Source organism: Phyllostomus discolor, chromosome 8 (assembly GCF_004126475.2).
Source record: "Phyllostomus discolor isolate MPI-MPIP mPhyDis1 chromosome 8, mPhyDis1.pri.v3, whole genome shotgun sequence".
Lineage (NCBI taxonomy): Eukaryota > Metazoa > Chordata > Mammalia > Chiroptera > Phyllostomidae > Phyllostomus > Phyllostomus discolor.
In genome coordinates, this window is record NC_040910.2 from 55595843 (window position 1) to 55613781 (window position 17939).

General features: G+C 41.8%; 1 protein-coding gene and 1 pseudogene across 3 annotated transcripts in view; one reads left to right on the forward strand and one right to left on the reverse strand.

Moving 5' to 3' along the window:
* ADRA1A (adrenoceptor alpha 1A) overlaps nt 1-17939 on the reverse strand; it is a 105584-nt gene that overhangs the window by 56975 nt on the left and 30670 nt on the right. The window contains exon 2 of one of the 3 annotated variants that reach the window (XM_036032708.1): nt 5040-7433. The exons of the other annotated variants lie outside the window; for them this stretch is intronic. Coding sequence (XP_035888601.1) covers nt 7174-7433 — 260 coding nt within the window. The 3' untranslated portion in view covers nt 5040-7173. Of the gene's footprint in view, nt 1-5039; nt 7434-17939 lie in introns of those variants that run through there. 3 annotated transcript variants of the gene reach the window in all.
* LOC114504466 lies at nt 9614-9768 on the forward strand (annotated as a pseudogene).

Genomic DNA, 17939 nt, shown 5'->3' on the forward strand with positions numbered 1-17939 from the left:
TATTACTTTTTTCTATTATGAGTAGAACTTTTGGTGTACAGCCTTGTCTAGATGTAGGTGCCAAAGATTTTCTTCTTTGTTTTTTTAAAAAGTTATGTAGTTTTAGATTTTACATTTAAGTCCATGATCCATTTTGAGTCAATTTTTGTATAAGATGTGAGGTTTAGGTCAAGGTTCAAATTTTGCCTGTGGATATCTAATTGCTCTTGTATTATTTGTTGAGCAGGCTTCCTTTCTTCTATTGAATTTCTTTTGCATCTTTGTAAAAAAAATTAGTTAGATATATTTGTGTGGATTTGTTTTGGGTTTCTCCATTTTGTTCCATCGATCTGTGTGTCTTCCCCTCTGCCATTCTACATAGTCTTGATTACTGTTGCTATATAGTATGTTTTGAAATTGGATAGAGTGATTCATTTTAAACTTCTCTTGAAATGGTTTTTAGCTATTTTAATTCCTTTGTTTTTCCATATGAATTTTTAAAGATTTTATTTATTTATTTTTAGAGAGGGGAAGGAAGGGAGAAAGAGAGGGAGAGAAGTATCAATGTGTGGTTGCGTCTCTTGTGCCCCCCATTGGGGACCTGGCCCTCAAGCTACACATGTGCCCTAGACTGTGAATTGAACTGGTGACCCTTTGGTTTGAAGGCTAGCACTCAATTCACTGAGCCACACCACCCAGGGCTCCATATAAATTTTAAAACACTCTTGTGTATAACTACAAGAAAATCTTGCTAGGATTTTGACAGTGATTGTGTTAAACTTGTATGTCAATTTGGGGAGAATTATATCTTTACTATGTTGAGTCTATGAACATAATAAGTCTCTCATTTATTTAGATCTTCTTTGATTGCTTTTATCAGCATTTTGTTGCTGTATATACATTTTTAGATTTAAACTTAAATTTTTCATTTTTATGAGCAATTGTAAGTAGTATTACATTTAAAATTTTGGTGTCCAAGTGCTTATTATTAGATTAAAAAATATGTATTTTGTTTATCTTGTACGCTGAGATCTTGCTGAACTTGTTTATTAGTTCTAGAAGTATTTTTTTTAATAAATTCTTTGGAATTTTCAATATAGATATTAACACATCATCTATAAATAATGACAGTTTTATTTCTTTCTATCTAATTTGTATGTCTTTCCTTTTCTTGCCTCATTGCATGGGCTAGAGCCTCCATGTTGAATAAGAGCAGTGGAGTAGACATCCTTGCCTTTGTTACTGCTCTTAGGGGGAAGTATTCAGTCTCATGTTTAATTACCTGTAGGTTTGCCATCACCTGTATTTGATTCAAATTGAGGAAGTTCTCACACATCTGTTCCTAGTTTTCTCAGAGTTTTATCATAGTTGTCTTTTGGATTTTGTCAAGTGCTTTTTCTGCATCAGTTAATTGATAAGTGATTTTATTCTTTAGCATGTTAATGTGATGAATTACATTTATCAATTTTCAAATATTAAACTAACTTGCATCCTTGAAATAAATCCCTCTTAGTAATGATATGTTAATTCTTTTTATATTTTGCTGAATTCTATCTGCAATTATTTTGTTAAAGATTTTTGAATTATAGTTATAAAAGATACTAGACTATAATTTTATTTCTCACCTCCCTCGTTTCTTCCCTCCCTCTTTTCTTCCTTTCTTCCTTCCTCTCTCTCTCTTTCCTTCTTTCTTCTTTCCTTCCTTTCTTTCTTTTCTTTCTATCTTTTCTTTCTTTTTCTTTCCTTTCTTTCTTTCTTCCTCTTTTATACTAGCTCCAAAGTAAGTTGGGAAATATTCCATCCTCTTTTAGTTTCTGAAGAGATTATGTAAATTGGTATTAATTCTTCTTTTGATAGAATTCTTCACTGAAACTATGAGGGTGTGACAATTTCTGACAATTTTTAAGTTGTGAATTCAATTTCCTTAATAGTAATAGGACTGTTTAAATTATCTATTTTGTATTGAGTGGTATAGTTCACACTTTTCATAAAATTAGTCTATTTCATCTAAGTTGTCAAATTGATGTGTATACAGCTGTTCATAGTATTTCCTTATCACTCCAGGGTCTTTAGTAATATTCTGCTTCACTCCTGATATTGGTAATTTAGGTCTTTGCTGTATTTTTTTTGTTGGTCACCATTGCTAGATATTTGTCAATTTTATTGAGCTTTTCAAAGGTTCAGTTCTTATGTTATTGATTTTCTCTATAGTTTTTTAATTTTCAATTTTATTAATTTCTGCTCTTATCTTTTTTACTTCTTTCCTTCTTCTTGCCTTGGGTTTATTTTGCTTTCCTTTTTCTTATTTCTTGAAGTGGGAACTGAGATTATTTAATTGAAACATTTCCTTTTTTACAATGTGTTTATAATGGATTTCCACCTCAGCACTACATTAGCTGTATTCCTCACATTTTGATATGTTTTATTTTCATTTTAATTCCATTAAATTTTTTTATTTATTTTTTATTTTTTAATCATTGTTCAAGTACAGTTTTCTCCCCCCTACTCCCATTCCAGCCCACCCACCCAACCCTCCCCCCTTCCCCCCATTACCCCCCACCCCTAGTTTTGGTCCATGTGTCCTCCAAATTTGTTCCTGTAAACCCTACCCATTCCACCCTGAAATTCCCTCTTCTCTCCCCTCTGGCCACTGTCAGACTATCCCCTATTTCAGTGTCTTTGGTTATATTTTGCTAGTTTTTTGTTTTGTTTTGTTGTTTAGATTCCTGTTAAAGGTGATATCATGTGGTATTTGTCTTTCACTGCCTGGCTTGTTTCACTTAGCATAATGCTTTCCAGCTCCATCCATGCTGTTGCAAAGGGTATGAGCTCCTTCTTTCTTTCTGCTGCATAGAATTCCATTGTGTAACTGTACCATAGTTTTTTGATCCATTCATTTACTGATGGGCATCTAGGTTGCTTCCAGCACCTAGCTATTGTAAATTGTGCTGCTATGAACATCGGGGTGCAAAGGTTCTTTTGTATTGGCATACTTCACAGACATAGAACAAACACTTCAACAATTTATATGGAACCATAAACGACCCCGAATAGCTGCTGCAATTTTGAGAAAGAAGAGTAAAGTAGGAGGGATCACAATACCTGACACTAAACTATACTACAAGGCCACTGTAATCAAAACTGCCTGGTACTGGCATAAAAACAGGCACATGGACCAATGGAACAGAACAGAGAGTCCAGAAATAAACCCAAGCCTCTACGGTCAATTAATATTTGACAAAGGAAGCAGCAACATAAAATGGAATAAAAATAGCCTCTTCAACAAATGGTGTTGGCAGAACTGGACAGCTACGTGCAAAAAAATGAAACTCAAGCACCAACTTACACCTTATACAAAAATAGATTCTAGGTGGATAAAAGACTTAAATATAAAGCGTGACACCATTAATTCCATTAAATTTTTAAAAAATAAATTTCACTGAGGCTTCCTCTTTGGCTTATGGATTATTTAGAACTGTGTTGTTTAGTTTTCAAGTGTCTAAAATCTTTCCTGCTCTCTTTGTGTTATTGATTTATTTGATTTCATTGTAGTCAGAGACCTCATGGACATGTATGATTTAATTTTACATTTATGATGTGTGTATTATGGTCTAGAATATGGTCTATCATGATATATATTCTGTGGATGCTTGAAAAGACTGCATATTCTGCTGTTGTTGGGTGACATATTCTATAAATGTCTGTCAAGACCCACTTGGTTGATAGTGTGTTGAGTTCTAACTCCTTGCTGATTTTTTGACTGGCTGTTCTACCAATTGTTGAGAGAGGGGCGTTGAAATCTTCAAGTATAACTGTGGATTTGTCCATTTCTCCTTTCAGACCTATCAGTTTTACTTCACATATATTGCAGCTATGTTGTTTAATGCATACACACTTAGAACTCCTACATCTTCTTGGTGCATTGACCTTTTGGTCAGAGTAATTTCCATGCTCTGAAATATACTTTATCTGATATTAATATAGTAACTCTTCCTTTTGATTAATGTCTGTATGGTCAGTCTTTTCCCATTATTTTGCTTTCAACTAATGTATATCATTATATTGATGCTTCTTATAGATAGCATGTGGTGAGGTCACATTTTTTTTTAATTCACTCTGCCAAGTTTGTGACATAGACAAAAAAGAAAACTCAGGAAACTTATCTCTGGGCTGCCCTTGGGTCTGACAATGTAGCTGGTCTGACTTCTTTTCATCTTTCAGAATCTTCTGTTTGTTTTATATGTAATGTCCAGACTTCTTAGTTATAATTATTGGAATGAATGGGTAAAATTATATCTACTCCATATTCCAGGAAGTAAAAGTCACTTATGTAAGCACTGTGGTTGTTATTGCTATTTCTTCATCAGGAGTGCAATACAGTATGTTGATTTAGAGAGGAGATGTTGGGGTTAAACAAGCCAATATCCATCATTCTGCTACCCCCCAAAACCTGGAATTTATTTATAAAAAGTTGTGTATTTATTCTTACATGTTTAATGTTCAGTCACCTTCAAAGAACTCTCCATTTGAGGCAATACACCTATTGAAACTTTTTCCCACCACTCAAAACAAGTTTTGAACACATCATCTTGATGACTTTTAGTACTTCTGCCATTTTTTTAATTTTAATCATTGTTCAAGTACAGTTTTCTCCCTTTTACTCCCATTCCAGCCTTCCCACCCATCCCTCCCCACTTCCCTCCCATTACCACCGTCCCCTTAGTTTTTGTCTGTACTTCTGCTGTTTTTTGTCTCACCTCTTCCACATCAGCAAAACATTTCCCTTTGAGGACTTTTTCAATCAGGGAAACACACAAAAAAGTTGCTTCAGGTGAGATCAGGTGAATAGGGAGGATGGGGCACTGGTGTCATGCCATTTTTTTTTGGTCAGAAACTGCTGAACATTCAGTGTGGTGTTGTCAGGCACACTCATAAATCACCCAACATGAAATGGGCAAATGTGTTGAATGAATCTTAAAAAAAAAAACTTCACTGAAGCTGAACACAGCCTCTCACAACAATTCCAGCTGCTACACTGACACAGATGGGCTCCTAGAAAACTCACCTAGTGGGGAAGCCTGTATTACAAGAGGCCTGCCCTCCAGAAGATAATTCCAGGTTTTTCAGGGGGGTCCCCCTCATATAATCTTGGCAAGTAAGCAAATATCTCTAAGACTTAACATTATTTATCTGTAAAGCTGTACTTACACATTGTTTTGAGGGCTAAAGATTACACATGCAAGTGCTTAGTTTGTGGCTATTGAGAACTTGAAATATGGCTAGCAAGATTGAGAAAGTGCTGCTTTTAATTTACTCAATTGTAAGTCACTCAAATTTAAATAGTAACATGTGCCTTGTGGCTATTATATTAGACAATAGAGACTTACATTGTTATAAACAATGATAACAATAATCCTAAACTGAGTAAATGAAATTATGGAGAACTACTTTGAAGACCCTGTAGTATACAACCTAAAATGTTATTTGTATTTAATACAATAACTCAAAGACCTGGGTACAGACCAAGAAAATATCTTCTTCCCCTTCCAAAAGAGAACTGACATTTTTTTGTTATGGGGGTGAATAAGACAGTAAATACCACAAGAAAGGAACGATTGAGGGAGAATGGCAACAGGAAGCAGAAGGTGTGCCTGGCCTCTATTTACTGTGTGCTCCTCTCTGTGACTCTGTACAGCCACTTGGTGCAGCATCTGCCTTCCACACTGTCACCTGCTGAGCAGCACCTTCCCTGGCAGTGCTGTGCTGTGCTGTGCTGGGCCTGAGCCTGGGCCTCGGTAGTGACTTTTCTGCTTCGTCTTGGAACGTTGCTTTGTAGAACTCATCATGGCAATAGGTTGTCAATGAGTATGTGCTCTGGTGTGAAAAACTGTCCTTACTGAGAACTATCTTTGATTCCCATCAAAACACTATTCAAAGGAAGAAGATGAGGTTTGGTGACAACTCATTGCCCCCCCCCCATGATAGGTGTGAATCCCATGAACCAAAAGAACCTATCTTCCTGAAATGAGGACAAGGGACCCACAGGGTGTTATCAGGCGGCCAGGGTTCTCAGCATATTTGTGCTAACAGCTGTCTATATGACACTAGTAAACCCAGCTCTCCCTCTTCCTGTGTGAAATGGAAGATCCGAACTCAGTGGCCCAAGACCCTCACCAAGACAATCATTTCATTATTTATGACTGAATCAGAGGTGCTACAAGACCATGATTTGGTTAAAGCCCCTCAGGAACATGGTGGCAGAACTGGAAATAAAACCCTCAAACTCCGAGCCCTTGGGTCTTTGCCCCATAACATGGCTTGGAACTCATCTAGAAGAAGGTGTTGTTCAGGGCTGGATGACAGAGCATCTACTGAGCAGACCTGCTGCTCCCTCCTCCCATGGCCCCTCCTTTCTCAACCCCTCACCTGTTAACACCAGCCCTGTTTTGGATGTGTGGGAAAGAGAAGAAAAACAGGACAAAAGAGATAGGGAGAATTTTTTTAAAAGGAGAGAAAAGTAGAACAAATGTTTAATTTGTATAGTAAGAAAGCACTTAGAAGAGCCAGCATCTCCACAGAACCACTACTGTTAAAGAAAGTGGGGACGGAGAGGTGAAGTGACTTGTTACAGGTGACACAGGTCTGCTTAGTGAGTATGTACTAAGAGTGGTCAGGAGGGCCTGGGAATTAAGGCCAATTAGAGTTCTAATCCCAGATCTGCTGCTTTCCAGGGGAACGTTGATGAGGGCAGCCTCTCTGAGCTTTGGTGTTCTCATCTCTGTAAAAAGGGTCATGACATCAACTCCACAAGGTTATAGTGATGATTAAGTGAGATAATGTATGCAACACAGCTGTCCAAGATAAAAAACACAATAGAAGGGAAAATGTTAGTTCAGACTAGAACCAAGACACTCTGTTTCAATCAAGTGACCTTCCTGGTATAGCATGCTGCCCCTCCTCCCTCCTTTCCCTCCATCTCAAAGCCAACTCATTCCCTTAAGCCCTGTAATTAGCTAAATAAAGAGTGCAGACAGGGTCTATGTAAAAAAATGCTCTCAGAGCCAAGTGAAATCCCCAAGGAAGTGCTGAAGCCCACATAGCCAATTACCATGGCATCATTTCATTTCATTGGAGTGACTAATACCCAGAGACAATCACTTAAACACTAATTGCAGAGAACAGGTAGAAATCATGTTAAATGAGCCCATATTTACTTCTGTGGGAAAAACAAGGCTCTCTGATCCAGGAGTAGCTTTCTTCTTCATCTTCCATGGAGAGGGTGGCTTCCATTTCCAACTGGACACTGGATTTCAGTTGTATGGGTAGCATTCTTGAGCTGGCTGCAGATTTACAGCATGGAACTGAAGTAGCAGCCTGATGATGTGCCAGCTCCATTCTGTCGGCATTTGATTTTTCTGAATTCAAGAACTGGATAGAACAGTGACACCTGCATGCTGCAAAGAAACCAGAGGCACCGAATGTCTCACCTTGAACTTGTTAGACCTCTGAGGGCCTCAGCACCACTTATGTGCTGAGGGGGTGGAGGAGAGAGCCCCTTCTGGAGGGTTTCATGAGATCTCCTTGCCAAGGGCTATGTGAATCATCACTCTCAGCCCCTTGCCTGTTTTCCACTTTCCAACTGTATCTCCTTTTCCTTCCTTCTCTCTTCTCCTTCCTGCCTTTAACCATACTTCCGCTCAACACCAAAGTGAGAGAGGTTGGTTGTTTTACAAAAAGGTTGAAGGCAAAGAGGAAGATTGATTTCCTTCACTTCCTACTTCTTCACTTCCTTACCTGCACAGTGACAGCGAGCCCTTTGCATTGGTCATGTGAAGATCTCTTGTCCCCCAACACTATGCTCACCCCACCTGCAAGCTGTCAGCCACTCTTGTCAAAATTCCCTAATCCCTCCTACTTAAATCCTACTGATTCCCCAAATCCAAGGTGAAGTGCCACCTTCTCAAAAGGTCTTCCTTAACTACATCAGCCTTTGCACAACTCCCATCACTTCTTTAAAAAAACCCAAAGTTTAGTTCATAATTATATGAAAGTTTTAGTATTGTCATGTCATTTAGATGCCCACCCTGATTTCATTGTCCTTAAGGGAAGGGACCAACTCTCCCATCTCTCTGTACCCTCCACAGGTGTCCCATTTAAGGTGAGGTCCAGAGCTGGTTGCTTGCTCAGACAGAGACCCCACTTCTGAGTTCCCCACACTGGTGTCTGCAGGAGGGCACACATTCAGGAAGACACACAGATAGTTTTATGTGGTGCAGAATGGTCTAGTTCAATGCAGAATACCTGAATTCCTTCAGTGTTCCAGGTACTGAGTTGGCCACTGGCCATATCAGAAGCACGTCTGTCTCTACCTCCTCTTCGTAAGGAGATGGCCAACCCACCTACAAGTGGGCCTTGTTCTCGTCATGGAGATGACAAACACAGCAGTTATTTCAGCTGTGCCAGTATTTCAGCTGACGAGCTCTGCTCAAGTTCAAGTGCCCTCTGGGACCTTCCTCAGGCTGTGTAACCATAAGAGTGTGTAACCTCAGACTGTGTTTCCTAAGAAAGGAAAATTAGGTATGCTGGAGTAATTGAGTGAGGTGATCCTCTCATGGGATGATCTTCTGAATCCATTTCCAGTGGCTAGCTGGGAGTTTCCGGTTGGCAGGAGGCTCTCCTACAGCTGCTATAGCCAGGGACCAGGCTGGGGAGAGACCCGCATTTAGGAGGCAGAGGCAGGTCTACTTGGGACTTCCATGGCTCTAGCTACTTAAGAAAATTTTTTTAATCCTTGACCAAGGATATGTTTATTGATTTTAGAGAGAGAGAAATGGAGGGGGTGGGGCGGGGGGAGAGAGAGAGACAGAAACATCAATGTGAGTGAGAAACATCGAATAGTTGCCTACTGTGTGTGCCCTGACTGGGGATCAAACCTGAAACCTTTTTATGTACTGGAGGCTCAGACTAACAAAGCCACCAAGCCAGTGCAGCTCGAGCTGCTTTCACCTTCATGGGCCCCTTCTTTCATACAAAATATCAAAAACTACATTTATGATCTTGTTGGTATAAAGATAAGTATATTATGTATTAATATATTTTCTTTGCACTAAAGTTTATTTTTAAATGTGGTTTTAAAGAAATTAACACATGTACATGAGCCCTGAAACATATCATGGTTTCTAGCAACTGGGCTCCTCTGGTCTGTGCTCATGTCTTCCCAGTTTGGACCTCTGCAGTGCCATCCTGCCCTTGGCTTTGGCACCAGCTCACGCTGCCTGCTTTGTCCACTTGCTATGCTCCCACCAGCCCCACCAGATAGGCAGCAGGGTCCTGAGCCTTTTGGAGCTCTGTAGCACCATGCATAGTGCTTGGCTGAGGTTAAGACCTAGAAGTATCAATTGCACAGCTGTGCACAATTGGGCAATTTCCTTAATGCGCTCAACCTCATTCTCCTCATCAGTAACTTGGAGGACAAAATCTGAATCTCCCTCATGGTATTGCTGTGAGGATGAATGACATGATGCATGCTTAATACAGCATTTGGCACATGGTAAGCACTAAATAAATGTTAACATTTTTATCATTATGATTTAATATGACAATAGAATACTTGGTTTTTCAAATAACTGGCATGATCACTTCTCGGCCTTTTGGCTAAGATCAAGTGTAGTATCTGTTTACCAGTTCAAATATCTGGCACAAGATGATGCCATAACTATAGTTTTCATGGCTCATTGCAGCCATGATGCAATAAGCTCAAGGATGCTCAACTCTCTTCCCTGTCCCTATTGTTGTTCAAGTGCAAACACTGTGTGCCCGGAAGGGGTAAGCCTGGGTCCTTCATCAGCTAGTGTCCCCTTAACATAAATGTGCTTCTTGTCAGCCTGCAGAAGAGAGGATTTAAAGATTGGGGGCAGCTGGGATGCCAAGGACTTTCTTTCTCTCCTTTTCCTTCTTCCCTCCCTCCCTTCCTTTCTCTCTCCCTCCCTCCCTGCCTTCCTCCCTTCTTGCCTTCCCACCTTCCCACCTTCATGCCTTCCTTCATTCCACTTGTGTGATGCTGGCATTGCCACACTGTGATGAAGTCCTCTGGTTTTAGACTGATTACACTCCCTTCAGGACTCTTCTCCACTAACTGAAGCTGTAGGCTGTGAATTCAGTCCTGCAAATCTTTGTGGTAGGTGGCCCAATAGTCACTTGATCTAAACACTGGAAATGGCAATCATGCCTGTCACCTAGCAAACACTTCCATTTTGTAACCATGTCATAATCATGGACACAGGACAGTCTGAGTAGGAGCTCAGGACCTAGTCTCAGGCCTGCCTTTGCCACACAGCAGATCTGACAGTGGCATCATGTAACCTTGGGAGTCCTCCATTTGTTTCTTTTTTTTAAACTCGAATAATAGCAGTAACTCCCTTCTGGGGCTGTATGCATGAGGAGGTGCATGTGAAGCTTATGGTGTCTGGCACAACATAATTTTGCAAAAGAATCACACTCAGTACAGCAGAGCCAGGTATGGTAGTGCCTCCGGCTGTTACCTGAGCTGGGGACTGAACCACCACCCACCTGACCTGCAGAGCCACCAGCAGCCTGCCTGCCTGCCTTAGGCACTGCCAAAGCCAGAGTCTGGATAGCCTTGCTGCACTCAAGATCATGTGATCAACAGGAGGAAATATCTGTCTGACAATAAAATAACCACAAAAGGAGGCAGATTCTCATGGCTACTAGTAATATTCATAAAACAGAGCTGCACTGGCAAAGGACAACAGAAAAATCAGGCAGTTCGTGAAGAATATTCTAAAAATGAGAAAATGAAGAGAGGTGCATGTCCCTGAAAGATAGAACAATATCACAAAAATTCCAATTTACCTCATATTTTCAACAAATATAATTCTAATGAGATTTTCCTTAGCACTTAAAACGATGTTATAATCTACACACATAAAAGAAATGACAGGAAAAAGATGGATGATTCAATAAATGGAGAAAGAAAACAACAATGACAGCAAATAAACAACAGGCACTATGATAAAATGCTGAGTCACGTGTCAGAGAGAGGCCACTGGAACCCACTTCAGAGCACAAGAGCCTGTGTTCAGAGTTTATTACAAACATGGGCAATGAGGCAGCAACAGGACGAATAAGAACAGCCTAACAGGAAATTAATTAAAGGCTAAAAAAAGATATGTAATTCCATAACACAGCATGCCTCTGGTAGATAGGTCTACATATGAAGAGGGACACAGAAAACCTGGGATTTATTTATAAAAATTGTTTCTTTATTCTTACACGTTTAAATTTCAGTCACCTTCAAAGTACTTTCCATTTGATGCAATGCACCTATCAAGATGTTTGTTACATTGTGCAAAACAGTTTTTGAACTTATTGATTTTGATGCTAAAATTTAGTGCTTCTGCTCTTTTTTGTTTCATCTCTTCCACATTGGCAAAACATTTCCTTTTCAGGACTTTTTTCATCAGGGAAACAAAAAAATATTTGTGATCTCAGGCTGAGATTGGGTGAACAGGGAGAGTGGGACATGAAAGTAATGCCATTTTTGGCCAAAAACTGCTGAAAACTGAGTTCCATGTTGTCAGGTGTGCTTGTAAATTACCCATCATGAAATGGGCAAATATGTTGAAAGAGTCTTCAAAAACAACTCACTGAGGCTGAAAGCAGCCTCTCACAACAATACCAGCTGGTACACTGATGCAGTTGGGTTTCTAGAACACTCCTTTAGTGTGGGAAGCCTGTATTACAAGGGGCCTGCCCTCCAGAAGATAATTCTGTTTTTTTTTGTCCCCCACCTCATACTCTGGTGTCTTCAGAGGAAATAGTGAACACCCTGACACTTTAAGGCTCAGGCAAGCTGAGCAGAGGCTGAGTCCTTCAGGAAATGGCAGCTCTACCTCCTACACACCAAGGGTGGGGAGGGAGGGCTAGGTTGTGGTACTGCAGGGAGAAGGAATGCCAGATACTTGAATAGAACATCAGCATGTGTAATGTTCTAACAGCCTCAACTCAATACTCTGTGTCAGAACTAAAGGACTTACCCCAGCCCACATGAGGCAGAATTTCTGGGGGCAGGGTTGAGAATTTGTCATATTTAATAAGCTTTTAGGTCATTCTTATGGTCACTACAGTTTGAAAACCACCACTTTAACACCCACCCCCCAGAGCTGTTCCCCTGACACTGTGGGATGCTCTTAGGCAGCACCTGTTTGTCCCCTGTGAGGATGGAAGGCTGACTGGATCCTCAAGACCACTATTAGCAAGACATGCTTCATGGCTTATTCCCTCTGTGCCTGCCCTTGAGCCTTGGAGGTGGCCATGAATGCCCTGCTTTCAATGAAAGGGTAGGATCTGGAGTCACTGAAGTATGAAATTGTGATGCTCCTTACAGTGTTATTCCTGTCACCCTGAGCCTTGCATTCTTCCGCCATCTCCAGACCCTCAGCCTTGGTCACCAGGTAGCCCTTATTCTTGACCATGAGGATAACAGGCATCCAGACTATCAGGAAGTGGCCATGAAGGGCTGAAGCTCTGAGTCAGACAGTATTCCTTTAACACATAAGGGGGAGAGTTAACAGAAGGTGAAACTGAAGATGTTTTGGCAGAGAGACAGCATGGCTGAACCCTCCTCAGTGTAGCTATGGCAAGAGTCTGCAGAGATGAAGGTTTACTTAGAGAATTAAGTGAGAAATAAGCTCTTCTGCCAACAGTTACCTCAGCTGCCAAAACCCCAATTATTTTCCTACTCTGAGATGATGCTAGAAAAAGAGTGGTCCAGATTCTACCACAGTGCCAACTGCTCCCTCTGGGCTTTGGGTCAGTGACTCAAGAACACTGAAATATGACTCTGCGGCCTGTCATTGCTGACTTGACCTGTGTCACTGCAACAGCCTCCCCATGCAGTCAGGTGGGTTCTCTCTCTCACACACACACTTTCTTCCCTCTTTCTTTACTTATTTTCACAAGATTAAATGGCTCAACAAAAGCCTGAGATACTGTTCTCACTGATAGACCATAACTTCATAACTTTGGCTGAGTTCTCTTCTAATGCTTCGGAGGCAGCCTGGGACCTGGGGTCGGGGGAAGGCTGCAAAGCATGGGTCCTTGGCAGCTAAGGCAAGATCCCCTGCTGACTTGTCAAACTCTCACATGGACGCTAAGAAGATTAAAATCATAGCATGCCGATGAAAGATTTAAGAAAGATTTAAAACAATCGGTAAAAATAGATTGAGTTGTGAAATGCTTATTAGGGATAATGATTCTGTGCCACAGTAATAGAATCTAGGGTCAGCTTAATTTCACACCATGAAGGGGTGAGGAGATGCAGAGATGCGGAGATGCTGAGGCAGGGACAGCCTATCTGCGCCATTTTGTGCCCAGTACCCGGCCAGGCAGGACAGATGCATCTCCTACAGCCAGCTCCCCACCATCCCCATCACTGGTCCTGGCAAATTTGGAAAGGGTGCAGAGGTCATAGGGTTGACAGTTCAAATACAATTTCTTGTTGGACATTGGAAGGGATGCATCTGAATGCCCAAATACCCTAGACAGATTTTCCTCATTTTGGAAAGATTGGAAGAAACCACCCCAATCTTCCCCTTTTCCAGCCTGGGACATCAGGGACATGCCGGTTCTCTTCTTGTTTGTTTTCAGGGACAAGAAGAGCATAATTACACCTGCAAGGAACTAGCTAAAGACCTGTGGATGCTGGGGAAACACTCTGCATGTGGCTTCTGCCCTGCCATCCTTGCCCTACCTTTGCCCCACAGAGCTCCTCATGCCCTGGGACCCCTGAGGCTTCGGTTGCCACCCACCCTAGCCATGGGCCTCAGGCTGCAGGCTGCAGCAGAAGAAGAGGCCCTGCTGGTCTCCATATTTCTCATGCATTTGGAGGAAGGAGCTTTCTGGAGGCTGAGGGGCTTTCAAGCCCCTAGAAAGCCCCTCAGCCTTGTCTTCCTCTCACCAAACTCTCCTGCTTTTCAACAGAGAAGGGACAAGGTGGGTCTGTGGTGAGAAGTGACTGAGGCCTGAACAGATACCTGATCAGGGATCATCATTTTCATCTTAAGGTGGGAACATGAGGAGCAGGGAACTCTCCTCATTGCTGGTGACATGGGGAGACAGTCTTAAGAAGGTCATTGGGCAACATCTGTTAAAATTAAAAGCATGCAACCCCTTTAAACCAGCAAGCACCCGAGGGGTCTTATCCCACAGAAGCACCTGTGCTCATAAGCACCTCTGTAACAAATGTGCACCATTATTTGGAGGTAGAGCTGGGAAACCTAGAGAGTTCCCATTGACAGAGAGAGCTATGAGTACCCTGGACTACAGGGGGCTTTTGTAGAGGATTCAATGAATAAAGGAAGATGCAGGCAAATAGAGAACAGGTTGTGAACATGTGTTTTCTTGGGAGAGGTCCATCAGTGGGGCTTGTGTTGGTATATAGGACAAAGGACAAGGAGGAACTGGCAAGAAAAAAAAGCAAAATGATGCCACTAAAATTGGTAGCAGATTGTAACAGATTGTGTTGGTCCAGGAAGTGAACTGAACTATAGACTCTGGAAGTGTTGACTCCAGGGGTAGGTGTACCTGCAGGAGGTTTGTGGGCAGTGCCTTCAGAATCATTCCTGTGGGTTGTGAAGCAGGCTGGCTTTGGCCAGTCCCAGTGGAGTGGGGAGTGCTCTGGACTGTTGTCCCAATTAGGACAAACACCTGGCATAGGACCTAGGCTGCTGCTCCCAGTAGGGAGGCAGGTCCCATAAGGAGAGGGTGATCACTGGGTGGTGAGACTGTGCTGTGAGCTGTGAGCTGTGAGCCATGAGCACTCCCAGCTCTGGGCGATGAGCACTTCAGTCCTGGAGGAAGGCTCCTACACAAGGTGGCAAGATCACATTCATGCACAGCTGTGAAATTACAGCTCTAGTGAGTGTACAGGTGTATAAAAGAGTAAGCAGAGGAAAAGAGTGGCCTCTTTGATTCTCAGATTTTAAATTGATTTCTCATGCTAACAATTCTAAGTCTAACCAGACTCCATTCCAGGGGGAAACCAAGGCAGTTCCAGCCTGGGAAGCTTCAAGGTGTCTACGAGACACCTAGACAGCTTCTTTATCTGTCTAATGAGGTCCCCTGACTTTGTCACAATGAAAACCAGGCGCCCAGCCTCCCAGCCTCCCAGCTGAGTGGACACTCCAGAGAACTCTGATCGCATTCTATTTTTGAGTGGGTTGGAAATAGAGCCAAGGGATATATTTTGTCTCCCTTTGCTTGTTAGGGCTGGTAACTTGAAGATGGGTTCAAATTGAAATCAAGCATAAAACACAAAGTAAAGACCTCAGAAGGACATGCCTCTGTCTCCCTGGGAGGCAGAGAGATATAAGGTGGTGTTAAATTGAGGCAACTGCACTGAGCCAGCCCTACCCAGAAAGCCCAGTGGTGACTCAGGTATCCTCGGGAGACCAATTAAGATGCTATAAAAAGTAGAAACCTCACAATTAAACATATAATCAGTCCTTCAATCTCACACTTTCTTTCTTGTACCATATTACTAAAGCAAAGCACAGACAAATCTTTCAACTTGTATATTTCTTCCAAGGTTGGCTTTCACCATCACCTGAAGGAGATGTTATTTCTCTCAGCAAGTGTTTGAGAAATAATGGTGGGGAGGAGGAAGAGGGGAACAGAGCTTCGAGTTCTGTGTTTCTGTTGATGTGGAAGATCCAGCAGCTTGTCACGTTCGAACAGGATATCTTCATTTACTTAACAATCTTCTGGAAATAATAGCTAATGCAATTAGCCAAGAAAAAGGTGAGTTATATGCATTGAAAGGAGGACCAGAGTTAGTAAATGTAGATGAAAAATTTTTATACCTGGATAATCCTCCAGAATTAGAACTGTAATAAGAGAGTGGGAAGGTGGCTGGTTAAAGATGAAATATATTCAAATCCATAGCTTTCTTATACACCAGCAATGATCAGAAAGTAATGGGGGATAAGATTCCACTCACAGTGACAATAAAAATCTAAAATATCTGGGGATAGATACATTTAATAAGAAATGTATAGAATGAACAAGGAGAAACCTATAAAAATTAACTGACTGATGAAATGATTCATTCATGGATGGGGAGTTTTTGTACTGTGAAGGTAACAATTTTATTCATTTAATATATAAGTTAATAGAAGTCCAACCAAGTTTTTTAGAACTAGACAGTTCTAAATTTCATCTGGAGGAATACCTAAGGATGAACAGCCTAAATGAATGTGCCCTATTTGATATTAAAATATATATAAAAACATTGACTTACAGATATCAATACTAAAATAGAAATCAGGCTGTCTGCTGATCATTCAGCCCCCTCTGATGTGCCCAGATGCGGAGATTAGCATTCTCTCCTTCCCCAGATGACCATGGGCCTCTTGTGGATGGTATTTCATCTTATGGCTCCCTCCATCCAGGCCCCATCAGCCCAGAAAAAGAGCTATGAGTCCTGTTGTCCTCAGTCCTGTCCTAGGAAAGTGCTGTAGCCCTCTGGTTTGGGCTTATATTCCTTTTGATAGTCCTTGGTGGGTCTCCAAGGTCATCAGAGAGTGCCCTCTGCATCTACAGGTCACCAAATATTGGGGAGAGGAGAGACCCAGTTGGAAGGGACTCACATTTCCCACTTCTGGTTGGACTTTCTCTGGGTGGGTAAAACCTAGACTTTTAATTTCCCAACTGTCTCCTAGACTTCTGATCTCCCATACCTCAGCTTCTCGAGTCATGTGTGTGAAGGGCTGGCTTTTCCCAGTTTGTTGTGTACCAGTACTTTTTTTAAATGTAAGAAAGATAAATGACTAAAAATAAAATAAAAATACCAAGAAAATTACAAAGCCCAATTTTTACTATTATGTTCAACAGACATAAAACTACCCTGTCACACTGCCATAAATGTCTCTGCCACTCACTCTTGGCACAGCCCAGCGACAAGCAGCCAGCATTGGGCACCTGTCCACTGGCTGCGCTGTTCTAACCACATGGCTGGCAGACTGGCTCCCACTTTAGCAGACAATTCTTCATGCCCTGTCATCTACATAACAAGACAATCTTACATTTTTATAACAGTTAACTTTTTATAGCACTCAAATCTTTCCCCTCACATGACTCTCCAATAATATTCTGAGTAACTGGGGAAGCTGTTAAACAAGCCCCATTCATTGGGCAAGAAGTGCAAATCCCCATGGAGATCTCCAGTGATATGCCCAAAGGGGTGGGTGACAGAGCTGGAGGTCACCTGAAGTGTCTGGTTCAGGAGCCCACTCCTTAAAGGAGCCACACAAGGAACAAGGAACTGGATACTGATCTACTCAGTGGGAAACTTCATGGCCCCAAGAACCAAAGCATCTTAAGCACACAAGTGCCTTTCCACCTTTCTTGACTCATATTCTTAAAGGGAAAAGAAAGTCCTCAAATCACCCAGAGGCCTTGCGCTAATGGTACTGTTAGACTGCATCACTGTGTTAGGAAAAGAATTTCAAATAATCCACAGTTCTCAAAAACAGTATAAATATCAGACTGTTGCACGGTTACTATATTAGTGAGCAAGTTATTTAGGCTCCACGGCCCTAACCAACACGGCATTGCTCACATCATTGCCACAGTCCAAAACAGCAGGCATGTTATGTAAGAGCAGACAAGTAGCCTCTCATATGCCAAGTTTGTAATTTAAACTAAAGAGATCTTAGAAATCTCAAAAAAATCTCTGCTCATTATTCACAAGGGAGTGCTTTGCTCTGTCTTCTGCAGGAGGGGCCAGCAGGGGCCAGCAGGGACATTTGGGATGAGCGGTAGCAATGATAGGTGTTCAGGTCATGTCAGGCTTCCTGCAGGTAAACACAGTGCCAGGGCACTACTGGGAAGCATGTGACCAGTCCAGGAAGGTAGCATGGTGCAGGGGAAAGGCCTGCTTC